We start from the raw sequence: 24,380 nt of genomic DNA on the forward strand, positions 1-24,380 counted from the left end.
ATAAGCTAAGTTACTCAATATAATGTTGGTTGGCCATACAAGTTAGGTGAAAATATGTGAGTTATTCTACGCGGGAAATGTGGATTATTAGAGTAAGAGTAACAATAGAGAAAAAAGACAGAACATCACCATTATTTCAAATTTTAACGAGACTTATTAGGTGGTTAAAGTCTTGAACATTCGATACCCATATATTTTACATTGCATTGGTAAAAGTCACATCCAAGATTATCTGTACCAGTCACAGTTTCTTCTGTTTTAAATTTTTTAGATAAAGGGATTATTCTTTGTGTATCCATGTCCACATGTGCAATGCTGGCAAGATTCGAGGGCATAGCCTATAGGTGTACATAGGTCGGGTTGATTCGAATTTTTCAATTATCAAATCAAATCAATATTGTCAGGTTTTTAAATTTATAAACCAAACCAAACCAACAAAGTCGGATTTTTCAATCTCGCTTTCTTTGTACACCCCTAACATAGCCTATGCATCAAGTGGTCATTTAGTACAAAACATTATTATTGTAGGATAATCCATATAGGATAAGAGTTTCTCACCTTTTTAATTCTGTGTTTCTTAATTTATATTAAATGAAAACAAACATTAGGGTCCATCACTTATGTGTCTGATTATTAGAATTTAGAACCAAGAATCATTCCTTATCCAAATAATGGAGTTGGAAATGCTATACCATATTCGAAATAATTATCCACTTGTACCAAACAGTATGAGTTCTTCAAAGTTGCAGTTTGGTATTGAGTTGCTGTGCCCAACTACAACAGAGGCACTGGAATAAGATACTCTTACATACCAAAAGCACTATCATTATTTTAGACATAACCGAATAAGTCTTTTAAGTACCTTTAATGTAAGATTTTTCTGACATGAATTAGAATTTATTCGAGTCTAAGTACAAATACTCCCCCCGTTTCAATTTAAGTGAAACACTTTCTTTATTAGTTCAAAAAAAGAATGATACATTTTTATATTTAGAAAGAATTTAACTTTAAAATTTTTATTTTACCCACTTTACCTTTAATGAAACACTTTTATAACCACATATATCATGACTCTAATTGTAGCGGTTACTTCAACTTTAATTACAGATTTCAAAATTTTCGAATCCTAAAATTACAAAACTCTTGGTAATAAGCATTTGTACATTCTTAGTGAGCTATCGGGTCGGAGCCAAATTAGTTAAGCCAGCAAGTTTATACTTTATAATATGCTAAAAGCAACCAAGAAAAAGAAGAAGAAAAGAAAGAAAGTAGTATATAAAGAATATATATTTCTATAGCCTATATATACTCCAAGGTTGCCTCTAAAATCCCCACAATTTCAAAGCAAACATAAAAAAATAAGACCAAAGGAGGAGGAATCACTCCCTCACCCACCTATAACTTGCTCTGCTCTCTTCAACTTCTTTCCACACTTTTCTCTTCGACTACAACATTTTTACAAACAAAAATAACTTGTGATTCGAGTGGAGAAAGCACAAAAATCCACCAAACACCTCTTATCTTTCACTTGAAACCAATTTTTATTAGGAAAGTGAAAAATAAAAATATGGAATCCTTAAATTTCCACAATATCAAAATGGAGAAAGCAAACGCTATACTGAGATACAAAAAGCGTCAAAGAATGACAACTTTGTTTCGATTCATCGAATTCAGCATATTTTTGGTCATAATCTCAAGATTTTCCGCACAATTGCCACTCACTTTCAAGCTCTCCACAGAGTATTTCAAGGGACTTGGTGTCACCCTTATTAGTCCTCGATTCGTCTTCGTTCTTGGAAACGCGATTGTTATCATCCTCTTCTTGAAATCAGGACAGTCATCTGCTAAAGATGGTTCGACAAACAACGTTAAAATCGATTTGTACGATGAGTACAAGCAAAAATGTTCAATGAACAAAGAGACTCATTTTGAACAGAGCAAGAAACAGAGCATTTTGGTACAAGATACTTACTGTGAACAGAGCAAAAAACAGAGTATTTTGGTAAAAGAGGCTTGTTGTGAACAGAGCAAAAAACAGAGCATTTTGGTACAAGATACTTGTTGTGAACAGAGCAAGAAACAGAGCATTTTGGTGGAAAGACAAGTAGTAAAGAAAATTCGTCGTAGCCATTCGGAGAACTCTATAAGTTTGTCCCAAGATGAGAAAAAACCTAGAAGAGAATTGATCCGGTCGGCTACAGTAGGATGTCGGAAAGTTATAAACACTGACAGTGTAAAACCAACTATGACGATAACAACTACCTCATATCCAGAGGACGAGATGAGCGGTGACGAATTCAGGAAAACTGTTGAGAATTTTATTGCAAGACAACAGAGATTGTTGAGGGAAGAAGAGTTTTCAGCTGTTGATTCTTATGAATCATAGCCTATTAATTAGTTCATGTTCAAGTTTCATGTACTAGTTTTTGCTCTCTCCCTTTGTAAACTCTTTTTTTTCCCCTTGTTATGTTTTTAAGAAAAGCATATACATAGTACTCCTAGGTATTAGGCCCTCCTCCATATTGCTGGCTTGCTACAATAGATCTGTACAGTAATATATAATGATTAAAGCCATGGGAGGTTTTTGCAAATGTTACTTTGCCTAAGATCTTTGTTATTTTGTCTCATAAACTTACTTTTTGCTGCATATATTGCCATTTTTCCTTCTGTTATTCCTTTCTCACCAATCTTAGAACTAAAAGGCTTAGTTTGACTCTATTATTAGCAGCCGTTTGGTAGGATGGATAAATAAAAATAATTCTGAATCAAAAATTTAGTATCGCATTATTCCTTGTTTGGTTATTAATTCTGAGATAAGTTAATCCGCAATTAAAAATAGTATCGGGATAACTTATACGTGTCAGAGGATGAAATAGTAATCCTATAATAAGCTATCTCAGAATAAAGCATTAAAATTGACAATCCGAGGATTAATATAACATACCAAACAATGTAAAAAATAATACCAGGATAACTAATCTCAGGATAACTAATCCCAACATAACTTGTCTTCAAACCAAATCGTTTAGTTCGCGGATAAAATTATGTTGGGATTATAATATAGAAATTATATCCCTAGATTAGTTAGTACTTCTGATTTGTTTGATTTACTGCACTATTTTTGGGATATATTGTACATTATATGATCTGAAACATGTGTTCAATTTTAAATTGGATAAATTTGGATGAACTTTCGTGTTCAATTTCAACCTTAATCTTCTTAATTATTGTGAAAAAGGCTTTGGAGAAGGATAATTTTGTCATTTATCTTGTTTGATCTAGATATAGCTAATTCTGGATTGTTATCTCACATTAGATGTGGTATAAAATTTATACTACATGGAAAAATATTACTTATAACAAAAATAGAAATGTGACGAAACGAAGCATTAAAATATAGTATTGAATTTGATATCATAATTATTTTCATAATCCCGGTCACCTAATGATGCCCTTAAAGTTGATTATATCCCAAAATCTTGTTAAATCGAATGTGAACCCCGTGTAGTTGGTCTTGGATATAAGATTTCTACACCTAATAAGTAATAATCCAAAAGAAAATTACTCAAATAAAAGATATTCTTTTTAAAGAGAATCCGATAAAGTGAGTTAATAAATTAATTCAAGAAAATATTTGAAAAAGATTAGACATATAACATGTGGAAATATGCGCAAAGGGAGTATGTCCAGTCATTTTCATGCATTCACATATATATATGGACTATTTGAACTAAGAAAAACAGCATAATACCATTACCCATCACCGATACTCTATTATTTTTTGGATAAAATTACCAAAAAAGAATATTTTGTGGAATGTATTCTAAATTCTGGTTCTAAAAATCTGATGCTTTTGAGCTACTGTGAGTAGTGATTTGAGTAATGGAATTTTAGACATATGAAAAAAAGCATAAAGAGAGAAGGAAAAGCAGATCTAGAAATTGAATTGGTGAGACCACACTTGAAGTATGGAACTGATATCTTCAGAGAAGTACTTCAATCTCTTCATGTCTCTCCTTTTTCTTTTAACTTTTATTTTTTCGCAAAACAATACTTTATTTACTGTGCCGAACGTAGCTTATCGATCAATGAAGTGGATATAAATCATAAGAAATCAAAAGACAAAAAAAACGATAATTTCTTCTCATTTATCTAAATTTTAGTATGTAGAGTTATCTGGTATTTGTGTTGGTGAGAGGTAGCAGGTATCCAATGCATAAGTTAAGGTGCGTCCAAGCTGGCCGGACACAATAGTAGTTCAGGAAAAAGGTATTTTCTGATTTTTGCACCTAACTAAAATCATTGTATTTCTTTTCTTTACTTAGTTTTCTTGTAAAGAATATATTTAAAAAAGCAATATATTAGCTTTCAAAATTGCACCTGTCTGTTGTTCTATCTCTCTCAATCTTTTCTGCGATTAAAATTAATTTGCATAACCTTTTAAAAGAATTCCACTATCTCTGGTGGTGTTCGACCTAAAAATCTTGCAACTTTTGAATTGTTAAATGAACTCCACAAATCCTTAGTCTATTTTTTTTTCTTTCTTTTCACCAATCCATTGTTTCTCTCTTTGATTTTTTGTGTCTCCTAGGAAGGATGTGAAAAACATGTTGCAGTTGAACTAAGAGTCACGTCCTCTCTATATGGAGATTATAAAATATTATGGTTTGTTTGGTTAATACTTTTCAATTTATTTAATCTTTGTTTGATTATATCACTTTTATGTTAATTAGAATCAAAGTCTGTGTGAAAATCACTTCACTTCTTCATTGATGGCCACGTATTTTTGAAATAAATATATATACTAATATAAAAGCATTATTGTAAATAGCCTGAACCATCTATATACCTCAAAAGATACTGGCGTTAACTTCGACATTTGATAAAAATGACTCATGTGATTCGGTAAAATTCACTGCCTTAGGACTCAAAATGCATTATTAACTCTAAATTGTGAATCCTCCTCCAAATATAAGACATGAAAGAACACTTTATAATAGCCATAAAATTCTAGGAAAAAAAAAGTTAAAGTTACACTTGCTATTTCAGCCATTACTTTCTGGAAAAAAGTTAAACAATCATTGAAAATTTTATTTCTTTGTTGAGACTAATGAAAGTAGGAGATGAAGGTATATTGACTAAGACCGGCACTTTGGATGTAAACGTGTTATTAATACAATTCATACGATAGCAGAAATACAATAAATTTGTTTTCGGTTACGTTATCAGAATTGCTGAATTTCATAGATGGGTTGTGTTGCACGGAAATGAGAGGACATAAAAATTATAACAACCCATTAAAATTTCACACGTGAAGGGTCTGGGGAGGGTAGTGTGTACACAGACCTTACTCCTACCCCGATGGAGTAGAGAGACTGTTTTTAATAGATCATCGGCTCAAGAAAAGAGACAAAAAAATGAAAAGAGACAAAGAGGACATAAAAATTCACATTAAAAAAAAAAGGAGAAAAAAAAATCACAAAGATAAATTAGAATTTGTTTGTAAGTTTTGACAAGATAGTATTCAATCAGCATTCTATAATTCATACAATAGGACAAATGTGTAATGATATACAAAAATTTGCATCACTAAATTGTAACCTTAGACTAGACTTTCTATACCAACTTGGATCGGCAATAGGGACAAGACCAATTCCTCCTTAAAAGCCATTCTAAAATGCAAACTTCATGGTAGACATGGGAACATTGATTAATACAAGAAACAATAGAACCTTCTAAAAATTCTTCCCAACAAATCGAACACGTGTCCTTAATTTCACTAGCTTCAAATCTCATCTTCTTGATCCCAACTTTTTTCTGCAATTCGTGTATTCAACTCTCCTTGAGTACTTAGCTATGTCTTCAAATTATAGTCTTGTCCCATGTTGTTATACATCTCCATAAATTTCCTGTGGGGTAAATAAGTAATCTTTGAAATCTCCAAATTCATGAACCAGCAGTCTTCTTTAGATGAGCAGTCCTTCATACTCTGAGCAAACTTCATTGTCTTGAATATCAACGTGTCTTTGTTTGCCAATGTGGTATTGCTAATATTAAAATCTTTATATCCTATACTTCTCCACTTTAGCTTGTGATCTAAAGAGAAAGGAACATTCATCAAACATATTATTTTTGATATAATGTTCTAAGCATCATGATCTGAAAAGTTTGTTCGGTTATATGATCTGAGATGTAGTACGAAGAAGACAAGGCTGATGAACAACGCATTACAACAACAGAAACCTTAAGTGGAAAACCAATTGCGCTGTGTACGGTTTGATTGTTATCGAATTTACACAAATTTTCTCTTAAAAGCATAGCACCACCGTTTGATTGTGAACATGTCACACATACATCGGTACCTTCTTTGAACAAGCAACTTGGTACTAATGTAAATGTTCTAGGCGCAGCACGCTTTCTTACTAGACTTCGTAGTTTCGGCATTGTATTTGCTAAAAGAGCAGGAATAGGTAGTGCGGATGTGAAATTATAGGGAGCAATTGCTTTTATAAATTCACTGGGAGCGGTAATCCTATAGGAATTGGGTTTTGAATCCCAACCATAATTCTATAGGGAATGGGTTTTAATTCCCCAAACGAATTGGAAATTCAGCTTTTGGCTCAATTCAGTTTTGAATCCCAACTCCCAACCATAATCCTAAAGGGAATGGGTTTTAATTCCCAAAAGGAATTGGAAATTTCATTTCAGTTTTAGGTTCCATTTCCCCCCTTCTATTTATGATAGTTTCCGCCTTTTTCTAATGTCTGATTTTCATTTTTCATATTTGATTTTACAAAATTAACCTTGTCAAAGCTTTTTTGACCAACACTTAAACTAATAATTTAAGAAAAATACATTAACTTCTATAATTTTCTTTAAATAAAAAGGAGAAATTTGGTCGTTAGATGGGTGGTTGAGTTAGGACAAATTAGAGTTAAATCATAACCCATTAATTAATTTACATGTTTTGACCCGATCAAGTTTGACCAACTAGTCCATTTGCCACCTTTTATCATGGGATTTTTAGACAAATAGCCAGTCATATTAATTATTTATTTTTTCTATCCATATACATTGATTATATTTTTAATACATAAATTATGCATATAATATATATTGGCTGACTATTTTTAGTTCAAGTTGTAAGGTGGGCGGCTATTTGGGTTAATTCTTTCTTTTATATTATTAGAAACTACACAAATTCTAAAGACCTTTGCGCACTTGCATTCCATGATCCATCATTGTTCATCTAGCAACCTCCGCCCCATCTATGCGATGAGACCCAGAATAAACTTATCTTAGTAGCAATATGCAATCTCCCACCCTCTTTCGGTATCGGCTCGCGCGCACACAAATGAAGCTGAACCAAAAAAGCTGCAACCAAATCCATGAAAGGATGCACAAATAAATGAGCGAATACATAAGCAATACATCAATTGAAAGGAACTAATGCTTAGTTCAGCTGCATAAAGTATGGGCATAGTCCAAAAGGTAAGTCTCGAGACAAAAGGAATGTCATTTGTATTCTAAATCACCTTAGCAACCACGAACCATCATGTGGTGCTAAAGGATTCACAAATCCTACAAGTTCAGTTTCTCTCAAGTATACTAATGAAGATTCAAATTATAGCATAGCTCCTCAAACATCCCCAGTTACTCTACCTGCAAAATTATAAAAGCAACCTCAACATGAGTTCTCCACTAAGCACGGAAAGCAGTACACATCAAGCACTTCAATTTTTTTCTTTTTAAAAAAAAACCATATAGGGTCTGAGACAAAGCCTGCATAAAATCTTTCTCACATTCAAAACCTAAATGTTGAAATCAGATTCTCTCATCCTAGACTCTGAACAATGAAAATTAGGTCACATAATGTACTTGGGGGAGAGCAGAAAAGAGGAAATGGATAATTCCATTACTTGCCTCAAAATATGAGCAACATATCTTAAGAGCCGCAGAATTCCAGGATTAAATCTATGGAACTTCATATCGCCATTTTCATTTCTATTTTCTGGTGAGGATCATAACCAACAAGTTTAAAGTCTGCAGCAACAAAGGAATCTATATCCTTTTTCTGTGAATTGATCTTCAGCACCTACACCCATTCAGGACCAACCAAAGTTAGAGAGGGGAAGAGAGAGAGATTAAATAGCAAACAAACGAACATTCCATTACTTACTGGGAAAGGTCTCGGTAACTTCTGAAGCTGGTCTTGCAGAGGTCTGACATGAGTGCGGTAAACATGAGCATCTCCAATGACATGGACGAAATCACCAGGAACTAGATCTGTAAAATAAAGGAAAAGCAAAAATCATGAGGTGCATCATAAAACAAAGGGGACTGACGTGGGGTGAACGTAGAATGAGCAACGAATGACCATCAAAAGGTATGTCTTTAATACTAATATACATCAACATCTACAAATCAGAAGTTCTAAAGTGCCAAATCCTTTTTGTAATTAGACCTGTTTTACACATAACAAGAATCATTACCATCAACAGTATTGCTTTGAACCTTAACTAAAATAATAAGGCATAAGATTTTCTAATAAGGGACAAAGATTGAGTCTCGCTAGAAGGCATAATTTCCATCTCCAAATTCCTCACCTAGTATGAGTTTTTGCAGTATCTTTTTCGCTTAATTAGACTACATTCCTCTCTCTAAGTAGGTAGGAAATTGCTAGTAGTTATTACACAATTTGCTAGAGGCACCCGGACAGCATACCAGAAACATGAGCTATCATGCATGTCAGCAACGCATAAGATGCAATGTTAAATGGCACTCCCAGACCCATATCAGCAGATCGCTGATACATCTGACAGGATAACTCCCCGTTGGCTACATAGAACTGCAACCACAAGATGAAAGAGAAGTTTACTAGATAAACAATAAGTGAACCCTAAACAAAACCATGACTATACTAACCTGAGCAAACATGTGACAAGGTGGGAGCGCCATCAGTTTAAGATCAGACGGATTCCAAGCTGAAAGAATAATACGTCTGTCATCTGGATTGTTTTTAACTTTGTTGATAACATCAGCCAATTGGTCAAACCCTTGGCCACTGTAGTCAGTATGCATGTCAATGTACCTGTACATAGCAGGTCCAATAGATCAAGTTACCACAAAACTGAAAGAGTTTCGACCAACTGTATGTCAGACGAATAAGTTCGAACACTGACCTGGCACCAAAATGCCTCCACTGAAACCCATATACTGGTCCCAAATCACCCTCTTCCCTGTCCTTCAAGCCAATACTGAAATGGGACGCCAAACTTAAGACAGTCCAACATTTCTAATAGGTATGATAGCAAGATCGAGAGAGCAAAATTTACCTATCAAGATACTCTCTGGATGCATTGCCATCCCAAATATGAATGCCCTTCTCTTGTAGGACCTAAACTAAATATCTTAGTTATGCAGGCTAAATGGGCCAGAAATCACTAAAAAACCGTAACAATCTCCAAGATGCCATAACAATTACACCAAGCATTAGTGACAAAAAACAGAACCCAAATTATGCAATCAGTGAGGAATAGAAAGATACCTTAGCACTTGTTGATCCACTGATGAACCACAAGAGTTCTTCAAGGACGCCTCTCCAAAAAACTTTCTAAAACCCAAAATAACAAACAAAATAAGTCAAATGATCTATGCTCGCCCTTCACGTTGCAGTAGTAGGAAAAATTGGACGTGGGTAATCAAAAGCACATTAAACTACAAACCAGAATAAGATACAATACCTTTGTAGTAAGAAGGGGAAATGATTTACGCAAATTGAACCTCATCTGCAGCAATAGTAAAACATCAGAGCATTATGGCAGATACACCAAACAGGCATTAAGTTACCAGTACATATGAACAGGGAAATCAATTAGAGAGGAGTTTGTTTGATATTCTTCCGATAGTAAGATTACATGCAAAGCTTCACCTTTCCTTCCCCTCTTTATTATTTACGTTGTGATCAAATGAACCCTTCTTCAAACTATTTTACTTCCAGACTCTCTTCTCCCAACTAAGCATACTTGACGTAATCAGTTCTTCAAACACAACCAAAAAAAAGGGAAAAGAGAGAAAAGGCATATAAAACGAATATTATCTTTTCTGACAAAAACAAAACTGAACTTTATTATACTTCTCATTACCTGGCAACCAAATTTTGACAAAGTACCAGTGCCAGTCCTGTCATCCTTTGGCATGCCATTCGAGATGATCTCTTCAATCAGTCTCAGGTACATGTATTCTTCATGTTTCTCAAATATCATTTTAGGCAAGAAGGAGAATGCTTTAACCTCAACATTAAAAGAATCTGAACCAATCTCAGGAGTCTCGTTATTTGCCTGATTAACAGTTTCTACTTCAGAATTCTTCACACGGACATAGGTGGTAAAAGAATAGCGAATCTTATTTTCAACCACCGGAAATGATGAGTACCAGGGTTGAAATACCGAGGTTTCAATAGCAGGAATAAAAGTATCACATTCAATATCAGTCTCAATTTCAGTGATATGGATTGCATCACACCCATGAGCATTTAGGGAATCTCTGCATCAAAAAGATTAATGTTATAAACTAGCATTAAAGGCTAGCTATAAAAAAGGAGCAGCAAGAAAGTTGACCTGAAAATCTCGCCACCTCCTATAACAAACACGTTCTCTATTGAGAGACCATAAGGTGAGGCTGCCAATAGTTGAAGAGCAGAACCTAAACTTCCGCATATGACAACATTTTCTGCTGTAGCAATGTCAAAACTCCCTGAACGTGTGAGAACAACATTGAGGCGGCCAGGAAGAGGGCGATATTCAAGAGGAATACTTTCCCAAGTCTTTCTACCCATAATAACAGCATTCTTTCTTGAAGGATCTGACGTAGTCCCAGTGATACCCTTGAAGAACTTGAGATCTGAAGGCAATCTCCAAGGCAACTTCCCCTCCTTACCAATACCCATATTTCGAGTTGCAGCAACTACAACCTGGTAAGTCCTTTGTGGAGTAGAATGAGCATTGATGCTACCATTGGAAAGGCCTGTAATTGTTTCACTGGCCATAACTGAGTAAGAGACCTGGAATGAACTGAATGATAATGATCTGCACCGAAGATCGACCGACTGGTTTCTGCGAAAATGCAATAAAACCTGAAATATACACAAGGAGCCAAATTTATCAATGATGTGTTCTGAAAGACTACGGAAATAGTCTACAAGGAGATGCAAACATCGCTCGGTCAATGAGTTCAAAAGTTTAGACAGACAAATTTCAAGTTTACTACAGCTGTATAGGAGAAAAATAATTTGGAACAAGGGATATAATCACTTGCGACCTATTTAACAATATATAGTAAGTGCATATATAATTATGTGATACTACCAATAAACATAGGAATCGATAAGAAATTTATAATGCAAGAGTTCAGGTACTACTATCTAGTCGCCACTCACTCCAAGCAGGAAATAAACGGCTCCAGCAACTAGCCGGGCTAATCCGGCAACCAAGAATATGTGATAGTTTCAGATAACGTATCAGGATTCATGCTAAAATCATAGCAATTATTTCACTTAATCGTCACGAATTACAACTGAAAACTTAACTGAGCGAACTATATAAAATTTATTCTTAATGCCAGTGTTGTCAAAGGCTCATTTAAGGCGCGCTTAAGCCCTGAAGCTCAGAAAAGCTCAAGGAGCACGCTTCGCCTCGATTAAGCTGCACTTCAGTGTAAGCAAAGCATTAAGGCGTGTGCCTTATTGCCCATAAGTTCTATCTTGAATAGAGCAATACTAAACAACAATAATTGAAAAATAAGTGTTTCAGTTGTTAAGTCAAACATTATGAGTGAATTTGTTACTCTTTCTTCTTGAATTACATATATATTTATTTTTTCCATCATTGCGCCGTTTTTTACTAACATTTTAATTGCACTTTGCGCTTAAAGCCCCAATAGACCTGGAGCGCTTTTTAGAGCTTTTCGCTTTTGACAACACTGCTTAATGCAGAATAACGATCAAATAATTGCCATTATTCCAGCAAAGAAATTAGGGAACTGAACTGGTACGATGAGGAAGAATACCAAAAAATAATAAATATAAAATGGTGAAAATTAGCAAAGCTTGTTAACAGTTACTGAAGCACTACACGACAGAGATAGTCATATACCTATTTTTAACTCGTACTTAACCTTAATAGCTCAGTTAAGCTAGAGAAAATTTAACCATACAACTCAAGCAAATTAGCGAAGACAACATCACAAGAAGAGTGTACTGGAAACGCAGCAAAAGCTCACACTATTTCTTTTATTTTGATAACGGTGGTGCCAAGGCCAACTTATGCGCACCTGGACTAATTTTACGGAGTACTTGCTACTTCCCCCAGTAACAGGTACTAGGTAACTCAGCTTAGACAAATGGCACGAAATCACTTAATTTCTTTGGCTCCACTAGAATTTGAACCTGAGATCTTACGGATCTTAATCCACTTCATTGACTAGCAAAAGCTCACACGATACGAACAATTTTTATAGATGAAACAAATACAAACTGAAAATAATCAACTATTAAGAAAGCTTGTTACCGATTGCCGAAGCATTAAATCTGAAAGATATTCATTTACTAATTTCTAACTGTACTTAAATGCACCTGATTTTAATAGCTCCGTTAAGCTAGACAAATTCAATGATACAATTAGTTAGAGCAAATAAGCGAAGAACACATCACGCAAAGCGTGTAAAGGAAATGCAGTAAGAAACTAGGAATCACCAAAACTCGTCATTTTATAGATGAAATTAAACACAAACTAAAATGCATCGAATAATCAATCATCAATTTAACGACATAACAAAAGTACGAAAAACGAAAACAGTAAATGCAGTAAAAGATTACCGATCGGGAGGCAAAGCGAGAGATGAAGGCAATTTTGAATAGTTTGACCAAAAACCGTAGAGAATTGCGGAGAATAAACGAACAGACTAGGGCTCCGATTCAAGTGTGTGCGTTAAGCATTTGTGCAAATGGTGTGACTGGAGAAGAAGAAGGAAGAAAAAACTAGTAGCGCATAAAAGGCGGTTTCCAAAATCTCTCTGCGCTGAAGAGTGAATCTATAATATACTGTATATAGATACAGATTAGAGAGAGACAGACTCTGTGTGTGTGTGTGTGAGAGAGAGAGAGAGAGAGAGAAAGAAGGGTGGAGGTGTGGACTATGGAGCGAAAACTACACGAAAATCCAAAAGGTACGGTTGACGCGGAGCAGCGCCAAGTCCAGTATTTCATTTTTCCTTTATATTTTTATAGTATTTTAAAGTAAATAAATAAATGGGTAATGCGATAAGCTCCATGCTCACAAGTCACAACTCACAACTCACAACTAACAAATTTGAGTTTGTAGTGCATAATCTTCACTTTTTTGTAGTTAGGTTTCTCTTTTATTGATTATGTAAAAGAAAAGATCATTTAAAAATTATTAATTTTGTCTTTTTTTCTTTTCCAAATACAATAAAAATGATAAATTAGTAATCTCGTGCATTACCTCTGCTTATAAAAGTTTATCAAAATATAAGTATAACCAATATAGTATTAGAATTAAAAAGAAGTGTTATGGCAATTTGACAATCAAATATAAAATTATATTCGTAGTTATGATAAATTGAAATACAATAGATCAGTATGAATACAAATGATTTGTATAGTTGACTATTAGTTTGAAATGAAGCGTAACTTATTGAAAGTAATCCTACATATTATGCAAATTATATTTATTTAAGAAGTAATCGCAATCACACTTATCATTTATTAATATTCATAAACATGAGAAACTAATTATTATTATTATTATTATTATTATTAGTAAGACTAATTTGTCAAAAATCAAAATGAACACTTTTTCTTTAAAATTTGTTCAAATATTTGCTCCAAATTAATTAAAAAGTCTTAATGCTCGTCACTTTCACACGCAATGTTTTATTTCTTGTAAAATTAACTTAGTTTACTAACTAGTTTTAAGGTCACCTTTTTTATATAAAAAAAAAATTATAAATTAAGGTCACATTTAGCAATACATTTTAGTTAGGAAAGGCCAATGAAGAACCAATTACAAGAAAGAAATGTGTTAATCACACCAAACTAAGCTAGTTTTTGTTTTAAAAAAAAATTAACGTCCATAATGGGTGAAAGATATAAGCGAAGAGACCAGAGGGATTTGCATTATCCCACATCACATCACACATAAATTGTAACAAAAATCCAATTTTGAAATAATCCAAAGTACAGAATGACAGGATGAAAACTACTAGGGGAATTCCCAAGTTTCACATCTTGCTGATGCTTTAAGTGCTTAAAATGACCAGAGATTTTACAAACCCTCAAAGAATCTCAAATGGTCTTCAAATGTCTCCCCATGCCGGATTTTGGATATTGATCCATCTTCTTCCACCTACAAACAGCAGTATGCAATCCGAATTAAGTTTTCAAAAAGTTTGTACCAATAGAATCACATTGAAGATGATCGATGAATGCCATGGATGTGAACGTCAAGGGAAACGATGCTGCTAATTCGATAACTTCATACAGCAACCCGATAAATCATGGCATAGTGCTTGCAATGAAAAGATTTTCAGAATGATTTAAGTTGAAGCAATCACTCAAAGTGACAAATGAATCACAAGAGTTTTCAAGCACCCTCATAACTTCGTAGAAAGTGAATACAGTCTTACATGTAGAAAAGTTGCACTCGACCTTCTTATCTTGTGTATATCATTAACAAAGTCCAGCCGAGCACCAAGTTAGTGTTGGACATTAGAAAAGAGCAGATTCCCCCTTACACGAAAAGAAAGTTGCACTGCTTCTTTCCGAGCAACATTTATTAAAACCAAACCACTAGCATTTAAGGGACATTTTTCGCAGTCTTTAGGAAAGCAAAGGGCCGTGTAAGTTATAGATCTTGTCATTAGATTGCTTAGTCAGTAACCACAAGGTTATTCCTACTCCAGAAATACTAGTCATATAGCAACCTTAACTCTCAATTCTTGACAATGAAATATACTAACTTAAGATCTAGGACTAAGTTAATTGTTGTGTAACCATGTACTCTTTACTTTGGGTACGACGTTGACAGAAATACCAAGTTTTTTTCCATCATGACTAGGCTTGAACATAGATTAAGGAATGTAAAGTAACACCATAAAGAAATATTAGGAGCAGAACATCAATTTAATAACACGTTAAGACAATATACCCAGTACTCAGGTGGTCGCATCTTGAGATTGTAAGTTGATGCCATACTCATGCAGTAAGCTCCTGCATCATGAACTACCAGACCAGTGCCCTGAATTCAAATGTCACAGTTAGTATGACTATAAAGTATACTAAAAATCCTCAAATGAGAGGCTAAACTTTGTCCTTTTCTAATAGACTATGAAAGGTCAAAACAAATTACCCTAGTAGGGGCGGGAAGTTCCCGGTCCTTTCCCAGGAAATCTGCAGATTCACATACAGGACCAACAACATCAAACCTAGAAATCGCAGCTTCTGGAGGTGGAGGGGAAACAAGCTCTATGTGCTGCAATCGAAAAATCATTTACTGAGCAAGAGGGTTGCGAAGATAATAAAATCCATACCAAGAGCAAATCATGTATGCATAGTTGGAATAATGAGTAGGTCCAAATTGTATGCTCATACAATGAGTATAACTACGAACAGGTGGCAACAAAAACAAGAACCAACCGTTTATTTTTGGAGTAAGCACCTACGTTGCATGGACTCTCCAAAATGCTGCCGCGCCCGTGTCGGATCCTTCAAAAATGTCCTACTTTTGAAGGATCTGACACGCACCCGCCTACATTTTCGGCGAGTCCGGGTAACATAGGTAAGCACATCATACAATTTCTTCAGTGCAAACATTTTAAGTAAACACCTTGGGAAGCAAAATCATAGCTAAATCCACCACCAAAGAATAGGAGAACATAAGAGAAAGGAGAAGGGGCCGGGGGATCTTTTTATTTTATTTGGGTGGGGGAGTTTGGTGGGGTTTTGGGGGGAGGATCATGAATAAAGATAAAGGGAAAGGGGAATTGTCTGAATATGCTAACAGAAGAACAGTACCCAGCTAAATAGCTTACTGAGACAAAAGTTATTATATATAGTTAATACTCTGATAGCTGCAAAGAAAGTATTTGGCAACCTCACCTGATAAGCATCATAAAGACTTGGACGTATAAGCTCTGCCATGCTACCATCAATCACAATAAAGTTTTTGGTCCCATTGGTTTTAACTCCAGTAACTCTGTTAACCAAACAGCATGTGTTTGCAATTAGTGATCTTCCGGGTTCAATAATGAGATTGAGCTTCCGTGAGAGGACTAATTCTCGGACCTGCAGTACCATGAAAGCGGCAAGTGTCAACGCAATCACAGGTGACGCCCACAGTTTGAGCACTAGCTTTAACTGTCATTACCCGTGTTTTAAAAGAGTTTTCGGGGCGAGCCCTGGGGGAAGTGCACCAAAAACGCCTTGAGGCGATGGTGTGGGGCGAAAGTCTCAAGAGGCGTACGCCCAACACTTTTGGGCGTATGCCTGGGAGTTTAAGGCGCGTTTTTTAGTGAGGCGTAAGCCCCAGAGAGTTTTTCAAATTAAAACAAAATTTGTTGAATAAGTCCTTCGTATAATACCCAAATTCTCAAAATTCAGCTTGGTAATTACTCAAAAGTTTTAAAAAGGAACTAAAAAGTATTAAATTTAAAGCCCTAATTCATGGTCTTTCCCAATTCTTTATCTTGTCCGCTAGTCGGCTATCTCCCAAAAGCAACGAATATTCAAAAAAAATTTACCAATACAAAGAGAACTCTATTCTACTTCATCGCAGCAAGTTCAAAGTTCAAATTACAGGTTAGTCATCCTTTTTGTTACTCCATGTAGAAAACTTTATTCTTTTCGACTCAAGTTACTTGTGCTTCTAAGTAACGTATAATAGATTGTTTTGACTAGATTTTTGTGGGGATGGAGCACTGATATATATATATATATATATATATATATATATATATATATATATATATATATATATATATATATAACTTTCTTTAATTTTTATGCAATTTTACATGTTTATAAATATTTACTGTCATTATATTATTTTATAAAATATTAAAAACTAAATACCTATGGGGCTTACACCCCGCTGAGGCATATGTAAAACGCCTCGCCTTACGCCCACGCCTTTTAAAACATTGGTCTTATAGGCATTGATTTAAGCATCACATTACTAGGTTATTACTAAATTTGTTTTTAGGAGCAGTATAGTAATTGCATATAAGATCTCTAGGTGACGGAAGGACAGCTCCAGAATGATAGTAATCAATTCCTAAGCCACCTCCAATGTTCAGGTAATTGATTTCAAATCCTTGGGATCGAATTTCATCAATGTAGTTCACCATCAAGACAGCTGCATCTCGAAAAATGTCTACCTGGAAAAGACAACAAAAGTTTTAGGTCAGCAAACCATAGGGAGGAATGTCATCCACCATTGAGATATTACATTTTCTATATAAAGAATATTATTTTCCAAAACATATATTACATATAACAACATATTTTTAAAGAGAAAGGAAGTACAAAACCATTAAAGGATCAAAGTTGTCAAAAGGCAAAAAGCATGAAAAAGCACTCCAAGTCTATCGCAGCTTTAAGCGCAATGTGCAATTAAAGCGTGGTCTTATTAATAAAGGCGCGAGGAAGAAAAGAATAAAAATATATATGTAATGCAAGAAAAAAGTAACAACTTCATTCATAGTGATTTCCATAACAATTAATATATCTTTTTTGCCAATCATATTTATTGTTTAGTACCACACTGTTCAAGATAGAACTTATGGGCAATGAGCCATGCACCTTAATGGCTTGGCCTGAAGTGCAACCTAAGTGAGGCGAAGCGCCTACCCTAAGCTTCTCTGAGCTCCAGAGCTTAAGCGCGCCTCAAATGAGCCTTTGACAACACCGTAAGGGCTCGTTTGGTACAAGGGATAAAGGATAATTAATCCGGTTTGAGATGAGTTTATCTCACGTTTGGTTGGGATAAAATCGCAGTATAACTAATCCAGGAATTATAGTATTATTTTTATCCCAATGGGAGAGTGGGATAACAATCCCGGGATAATTAATCATGGGAAACTTTCCCAACCAAACAACCCCTAAAGGATCAGCTACATATGGTATCCAATGTCCAAGACGCCTAGATAGAAACATAGCATATGGCTCCACCAACAAATGGAGCAGGGGAGTATTAATGAACAAGTTGTAATGAACTAAAATTTGAAACATATCATTTAGCGCTGACTAATAGCCTGTTTGGCCAAGCATCTCCAAAGGCCAAAAGGGTTTTTTTTTCAAAAGCACTTTTTTTTTAACTTAAGGTGTTTGGCCAAGCTTTTATGGGGGGAAAAATGCGTTTGAAAGAAGCAGAATTAGTTTCTAGAAGCAGAAAAAAGTAGTTTTTTCCCAAAAGAAGAAGTAGAAGCAGTTTTGACTTTTCTTCTTACAATAAATACCCTTAACAAAATATAGTATATACCAAAATAACCGTTAAATCTAATACTTAGGATATTAATGTATAAGTATTTCTTCTTATTGTTAGGATAGTTTTCTAATATATAGTGACTTTAGGGGTGAATGCTTTTATATTTGTTGAATGATTTTTAATATATTTGAATAATATTAAAAGAATTAAAGTACTTTTTAATTTTATTTCCATATTTTACTTAAATAAAATAAAAGGATTTAATTATTGTTGTAATAACAAATTTTTGAGATTATTTATTTACTTATAATATTAATTATTAAGTAAATTTATTCATATCCTTATTCGTAATTTGATACTTAAAAGCACTTTTTGAAAAGCTTGGCCAAACACAAATTATTGCTCAAAAGTGCTTTTCAGAGTGATTAACCAAACACAATCTGCTTCTCTCCAAAAGTACCTTTTTCAGAAGCACTTTTGAAAAAAGCACTTCTCAAAATAAGCTGATTTTTCCAGCTTGGCCAAACAGGCTATAAATGGCAACAAGGAAATGTCAGCCACCAAATATATGACACCCAATAAAGCATTAGAGGATGTTATGAGTCACATTTCCATTGGTACTACATCCAACTACAGATACTAAACAGCCAAGTCAACATCCAAATACAGAAGCGCAGAGAAGTTCAACAGAGTAGACCAATTTATGTTATAGAAACTAAATGCAAACAATCATAATATTACCTTGGTGATAGTTGACCCAAGATGACAATGAGCTCCAACAAGTTTCAATTCCTGCGGATGTGCCTTGACAGCATCTAGAAACCATTGAAGCTTTTCATTTCTGATGCCAAATTTGGAGCTCTTATTTCCAGTGGCAACATAAGGATGAACCTAGCCCAATCAAGAAGTCAGTTCAAAATTGATTACTAGCATCGTGATTCATCAGCCAGTATGAAATATTACTAGATGTTTGGCAACTTCAAAATCCAAATTTAGTGGAATCAAATTTTTATTGATGTTGTATTATTAGTTGGCAAAACTTGAAATCCTCCTTTTCTGGATCAACTTCGATCCAAAAAGAGCTGTAATCTAAATTGAACTTGAACCAAGCATCATGTACTCGTGGAAAGAGTACGTGATTGATTGTTTGAAAAGTTCAAACGAATAGGTTTATAAAAATAACTCTCTAACAGGTATATTTATGATTTTATTAGATGACAGCAGAATGCCAATCGAAAAAAAAGAAGGAAAAAAAAACTAAGAGCAGGATCAATGACGGCATGCTGAACTGAAATATCATATGTTTAACTTCACTGTAACATTATGCAACAAAAGAATGAACTTGATTTTTTAGGGACATCCGGCTGTCAAATAAGCTGAAGATCAATGAACAAAGAGCAGACCATTCGAGGTTTTTGATTAATGTAATTGTTATTTTCTTTCTCTAGACGTGAAAGTCAAATTATCTAAAGCACTAGCCTGATCATGTTGACATGTTAGTAATACAACAACAACAACAACCCAGTAAAATCCCATTAATGGGGTCTGGGGAGGGTAGTGTGTACGCAGACCTTACCCCTACCCCGAAGGAGTAGAGAGGTTGTTTCCGAAAGACCCTCGGCTCAAAAAAATAAAAAGACAAAATGACAAAATGACAAAAAGGAAACAATATTAGTATCACAACAACAATCATAGGATAAATAGGAACACCATGAAATCCAGAAGAAAGATGCAAAGCAAAGGGAGACAATATTAGTAAATATTAGTATCACCACAACAATCATAAGAAAAATAGGAACACCATGAAATCTAGAAGAAAGATGCAAAGCAAAAGCGATAGCTAGTAAATAGGACATGCACTGAAAAGCGAAATAGTAAGCCACAACATTGCCAATAGCTATCTTAGACAAAAACCCTACATGGCTAGTCCCACAATGGTATGAAGTAAGGCACGACTCAACTACCTCCTAACCTACAACCCTAATACTCGACCTCCACATCTTCCTATCAAGTGTCATGTCCTTGGAAATCTGGAGCCTCGTCATATCCTGCCTGATCACCTCTCCCCAATACTTTTTAGGTCGCCCTCTACCTCTTCTCGTGCCATCCATAACCAGTTGCTCACACCTCCGTACCGGAGCATCTGTGCTTCTGCTACAATGTTATCCAAGTCAAATTCACTGTCGATGTTTACAAATACACCTTCTTGGGCAGCTAGCACTAGGTCCTCCAACAGCTTCCCATTTCCATTAAAAATACACCTATGCTAGAAAAGTTGTTGAATCAGCTTAATACAAACGGTGAGTGGCCAAATGAGCAGAAATCCCCTTAAGCTAAAAAGTATAGGAGGAAAAAACAAGTCTATATAAAACAAAGAGGATAGATTTCACTTTTCAGTTTTTGCTCCTCTGCAAATACTTCTAAAGTTTATAAATACATCACAGCGTCCAAGATAAATAAAAGAAGAAAGTATACTCACCAACTAACTTTGTAAGGAATAACCTTTATTGTAGTTAGTCTAGGAAGAGTTTGAATTTTTAGGTCTGATCTAACGCGTAAAGGAGAGCAACAGAGTTCATGATAAAGGCATCATATTTGTAGCTGGGTAAGCTAGGAACGTTTGTATGGGTATATTGTTTTGAAATGGTAACAGGTTTGTACGATAAATCAGGGTTCTTTCAGTAACAATTTCTTCTCGGTACAATACACACTAATGTAACCACAAGAAATTCTTTTTGATTTCCAACAATATTGTGGGCATTAGGCCAACGCACAGGACAGATTTGTCTATTATGGGCATAACATGTATACACCTAGTACTGAATAACCTAGTACTGATTCAGCACCAGAAAACTAGAAAATACCCGCTATCACCAAGCAAATGAGTAAGAATTAACTACTGGAATAACATCCCATTCTCCAATCTTATACCAAGGTTCTCTTTTTCTTTTTCATATTTCCTGATGACCGTGTAGCACAGGTGTTGGGTGAACCTCCCAACCGAGTGTGTAGTTGCAACTCGAGCCTATCTTACACCATAGTTTATTCAAACAACTACTACTACGCCTCAGTCCCAAACAAATTGGGGTGAGCTATATGAATCCTCATTGACCATGTTACTCCATTTACACTCACCTGCGTGTCTAGTTGGAACTCGAACCTATCCTTTTTTTAAAATGATGGCTGTCCGGGATAGCTTGCGCACGCCTAAACTATTCCAGCCAGAACATGAACCGGGTAACTTTGACGAACAACCAAACTTCATTCAATGAAGCAAATTTGAAGGTTTTGCAAATATGCTACAAATTAATGAATGCTGGTATATTGTATTAGGATATAGCACAAATTAACAGGATTATCAAGAAACAAAGATTCTGAACTATAGGAATATTACTTGGTAGGATCAAATCCAGCAAGAAGAGCCAACTTGAGCTCATTCCCACTAACCAAAACAGCCCCACAACCAAGCCCTCTCAAATGTTCCAAAATCTTGAGATTATTATTGGCCTTAATAGCATAACCAATAATCGAATTCAATCCCTCTAAAGCAGCCTTATAAGCCTCAACGTTCCTAGTAATTTGGGGCTTACTATACAAATAAAAAGGCCTTCTTTCCACAGTTTCCATAACATCTTCAACCTTAACACCCTCACAATACAAAAACCCATCTCCAGATTTCTTGAAACAGTGCTGAAATTTCTGAGTTTGGGGTTCGGAAGCTGATACAGCAGCTCTGCTTAAATATCTTGAGATGGGTTTCAGTGGTAAAAGGGGATTGAAAAATGAGAGCTTTGGGTTTGAAGGGTATTTGAGAGATTTGGGAAGTGATGGAGAGATTTGAGAGACAAGGTGCGCCGCCATTTTTGGAGCAAAAGATACAGACCCTTTGATACAGACGCTTTAGCTTTACCGATTATATGGGTCAACGGTGTGTAGGTTTACAGTTTGAGTGAAAAACAGACTCTCATAAAAAATAATTTAAGTTGATATTAGGTATAAAGAAGATATTAACTATACAAAGGGTAGAATATAATTTAGTAGTAAAAGAGTGAAATTAATGTTAACACGTTGCTTAAAACAAGTAATATGAAGTAAAAGTTGTAATATTTGTAAAGAAAAATTAGTTATGTTTACTAATGAAGGAAGTAAAAAAAATTCTCTTTTAGAGTAATAAGAATTACTGTATTTCCAAAATTTCAACTATCAAAGTAATCGACATCAGAAAATGATAAGTATTTATACGTTCAAAACCGGTTTCGACCTTCGTATAGTTAGTCAAGATTGGAACATAATGGACCGAAGGTCGTCTTCATAATATTGAGATGAGATCCGAAGCCAGATGATCGAGCTCAAGAGTCGGGGCCCGAGTCAATTCTGAGCCCGAGTCAATATCGAGCTCGAAACATGGAGATCGACCACTACCAAGTCCGGGCAAGATCGAGCTAAGAGACAAGAGTCGTTATAGCTGCACTAAGGGAGAGAATCTCTGCGGGAATTAAGAAAAAGTCAATTAATTAATCTATCATGGGATATTCACTATATATTTTTAATTATATCCAAAGTAGGATTCCCCCACTATAAGAGGAGTGGCTATCATTTTTGTAAAGGGGGAACATGGAGGCATTTACATACTCCCATATTGAAAAGATTATTGATATTCACAGAGAAATACAGTAGAGATTATCATTTTGTAGGCTTTGTACATTGATTCCTCTTGCTTGTTTATAGATCATTCTCCACTCAATTTGGTTTGTAGTTCATTCTTTTTTACAATCAATATTCGATACTTTTCTACTCATTTTTTCGATTTGTGCCAAGCTATACTACGTATTCTTAGAACTACGTATAAATTAAACTCTATCCGTTTTTCGGGTAAATAGTTTGGCACTCACCGTGGGGCTAAGGATAATAGTGGTTATTTGGTATGAATCTCTGTGAAACACACTATTTTACACTTGCTCTTGGAAGTATCTTTGATTTCAGGTTGAAAACGACGAATTCTCAACTAATGGTTCTACCTATCGACAACGAAGTTGGCCTTCAAGATGAGAACAACAACTTAACCCCGGGGGTGGAAGGCCACTTGTCGATCTCGTTGGAGCTCGGATCGAAGAGCCAATAGACGTTAATTCACATGTGGCCATCGAGGCAAACCAACGTTCCGGCTCTGGAAATAGCATTCATGGTGGAACTCGATCTGCAGCTCAAAGTACCCAAAACGCTGAGGAAAACGGAATCAACTTACTTATGATTTTAGAAATGTTACAAGCTCAACAAGTAGCAATAGTCCAATTGCAGAGCCAAACACAAGCACCGACCAGGATGGAGCCCAATCCACCCCAAGAAATCACCCACAAAATTCGGCCAGTTGTAGTAAGATTAAATGAGCAAGAGTCGGGGACTAATCCCGAAATTGTTAAGATGCTTGAGGAACTGACAAAACGAATAGAGTCAGGAGAAATGAGGATTGAAGTAAATGACAAAAGGGTGAAAATGTATAACTCCAGGGTTGATCAGATCCCGGGGGGCTCCACCGATACTGAAAGGCTTGGATTCCAAAAAAATGCGTACAAAAGCCCTTCCCCCCGAGTGTAGCTCCAAAACCGATCCCCAAGAAGTTTCGCATGCCCGAAATTCCTAAATACAATGGAACGACCGACCCCAACGAACACGTCACCTCTTACACATATGCCATTAAAGGGAACGATCTAGAAGACAACGAGATCGAATCTGTATTATTGAAAAAATTCGGTGAAACCCTATCAAAATGAGCAATTATATGGTATCATAATTTACCGTATAACTCTATTGATTCTTTTGCTATGCTTGCAGATTCTTTCGTAAAAGCACATGCTGGAGCCATAAAGGTCGAGACCAAGA

At 35.3% G+C, this 24,380-nt stretch overlaps 3 protein-coding genes across 6 annotated transcripts; 1 reads left to right on the forward strand and 2 right to left on the reverse strand.

The window, feature by feature from the left end:
• Positions 1-1,326: 1,326 nt before the first annotated feature.
• LOC107794252 (uncharacterized) lies at positions 1,327-2,647 on the forward strand. Its single transcript, XM_016616731.2, has one exon. The coding sequence runs from the start codon at positions 1,568-1,570 to the stop codon at positions 2,384-2,386; it is 819 nt and encodes a 272-aa protein (XP_016472217.1). The 5' UTR covers positions 1,327-1,567; the 3' UTR covers positions 2,387-2,647.
• A 4,511-nt stretch (positions 2,648-7,158) lies between these two features.
• On the reverse strand, positions 7,159-13,258 carry LOC107794251 (bifunctional dihydrofolate reductase-thymidylate synthase). Of its 4 annotated transcripts, none has more exons than XM_075238067.1 (13): positions 12,875-13,258; positions 10,620-11,134; positions 10,146-10,545; positions 9,744-9,788; positions 9,548-9,613; positions 9,336-9,397; positions 9,183-9,257; positions 8,926-9,091; positions 8,725-8,848; positions 8,180-8,286; positions 7,924-8,095; positions 7,536-7,662; positions 7,159-7,374 (listed from the first exon to the last, which is right to left on the reverse strand). In XM_075238067.1, exons 2-11 carry the CDS (start codon positions 11,045-11,047, stop codon positions 7,985-7,987), a joined length of 1,584 nt encoding a protein of 527 aa, XP_075094168.1. In that variant the 5' UTR covers positions 11,048-11,134; positions 12,875-13,258; the 3' UTR covers positions 7,159-7,374; positions 7,536-7,662; positions 7,924-7,984. The 4 variants fall into 4 exon arrangements, with proteins under 4 accessions (XP_075094168.1, XP_075094169.1, XP_016472216.1 ...); XM_075238068.1 differs by having other exon boundaries at positions 7,536-7,658; positions 7,920-8,095; XM_016616730.2 differs by lacking the exon at positions 7,159-7,374 and having other exon boundaries at positions 7,437-7,662.
• Positions 13,259-14,167: 909 nt separating this feature from the next.
• LOC107794250 (diaminopimelate decarboxylase 1, chloroplastic) lies at positions 14,168-22,437 on the reverse strand. Its single transcript, XM_075239180.1, has 8 exons — positions 21,895-22,437; positions 20,593-20,761; positions 19,242-19,391; positions 17,281-17,451; positions 16,175-16,360; positions 15,426-15,548; positions 15,225-15,314; positions 14,168-14,423 (listed from the first exon to the last, which is right to left on the reverse strand). Exons 1-8 carry the CDS (start codon positions 22,359-22,361, stop codon positions 14,343-14,345), a joined length of 1,437 nt encoding a protein of 478 aa, XP_075095281.1. The 5' UTR covers positions 22,362-22,437; the 3' UTR covers positions 14,168-14,342.
• Positions 22,438-24,380: the final 1,943 nt, after the last annotated feature.

Source organism: Nicotiana tabacum, chromosome 19 (genome assembly GCF_000715075.1).
Source record: "Nicotiana tabacum cultivar K326 chromosome 19, ASM71507v2, whole genome shotgun sequence".
NCBI classification, from domain to species: Eukaryota; Viridiplantae; Streptophyta; class Magnoliopsida; order Solanales; family Solanaceae; genus Nicotiana; species Nicotiana tabacum.

Bases quoted from the DNA above. Each gene is read 5' to 3' on its own strand.
- LOC107794250 (XM_075239180.1), bottom strand. From the start codon at position 22,361: ATGGCGGCGCACCTTGTCTCTCAAATCTCTCCATCACTTCCCAAATCT. The intron at 19,392-20,592 runs GTAGAGGGCGAC...TGATTGGGCTAG, and splicing joins TATGGATGGCACGAGAAGAG to GTTCATCCTTATGTTGCCAC. The intron at 15,549-16,174 runs GTGAGGTTGCCA...TTTCGATTGCAG, and splicing joins GTCTTTATGATGCTTATCAG to CACATAGAGCTTGTTTCCCC.
- LOC107794252 (XM_016616731.2), top strand. From the start codon at position 1,568: ATGGAATCCTTAAATTTCCACAATATCAAAATGGAGAAAGCAAACGCT.
- LOC107794251 (XM_075238067.1), bottom strand. From the start codon at position 11,047: ATGGCCAGTGAAACAATTACAGGCCTTTCCAATGGTAGCATCAATGCT. The intron at 9,614-9,743 runs GTATTGTATCTT...TTTGGGTTTTAG, and splicing joins TTCCCCTTCTTACTACAAAG to AAAGTTTTTTGGAGAGGCGT. The intron at 8,849-8,925 runs GTTAGTATAGTC...TTGTGGTTGCAG, and splicing joins CTTGTCACATGTTTGCTCAG to TTCTATGTAGCCAACGGGGA.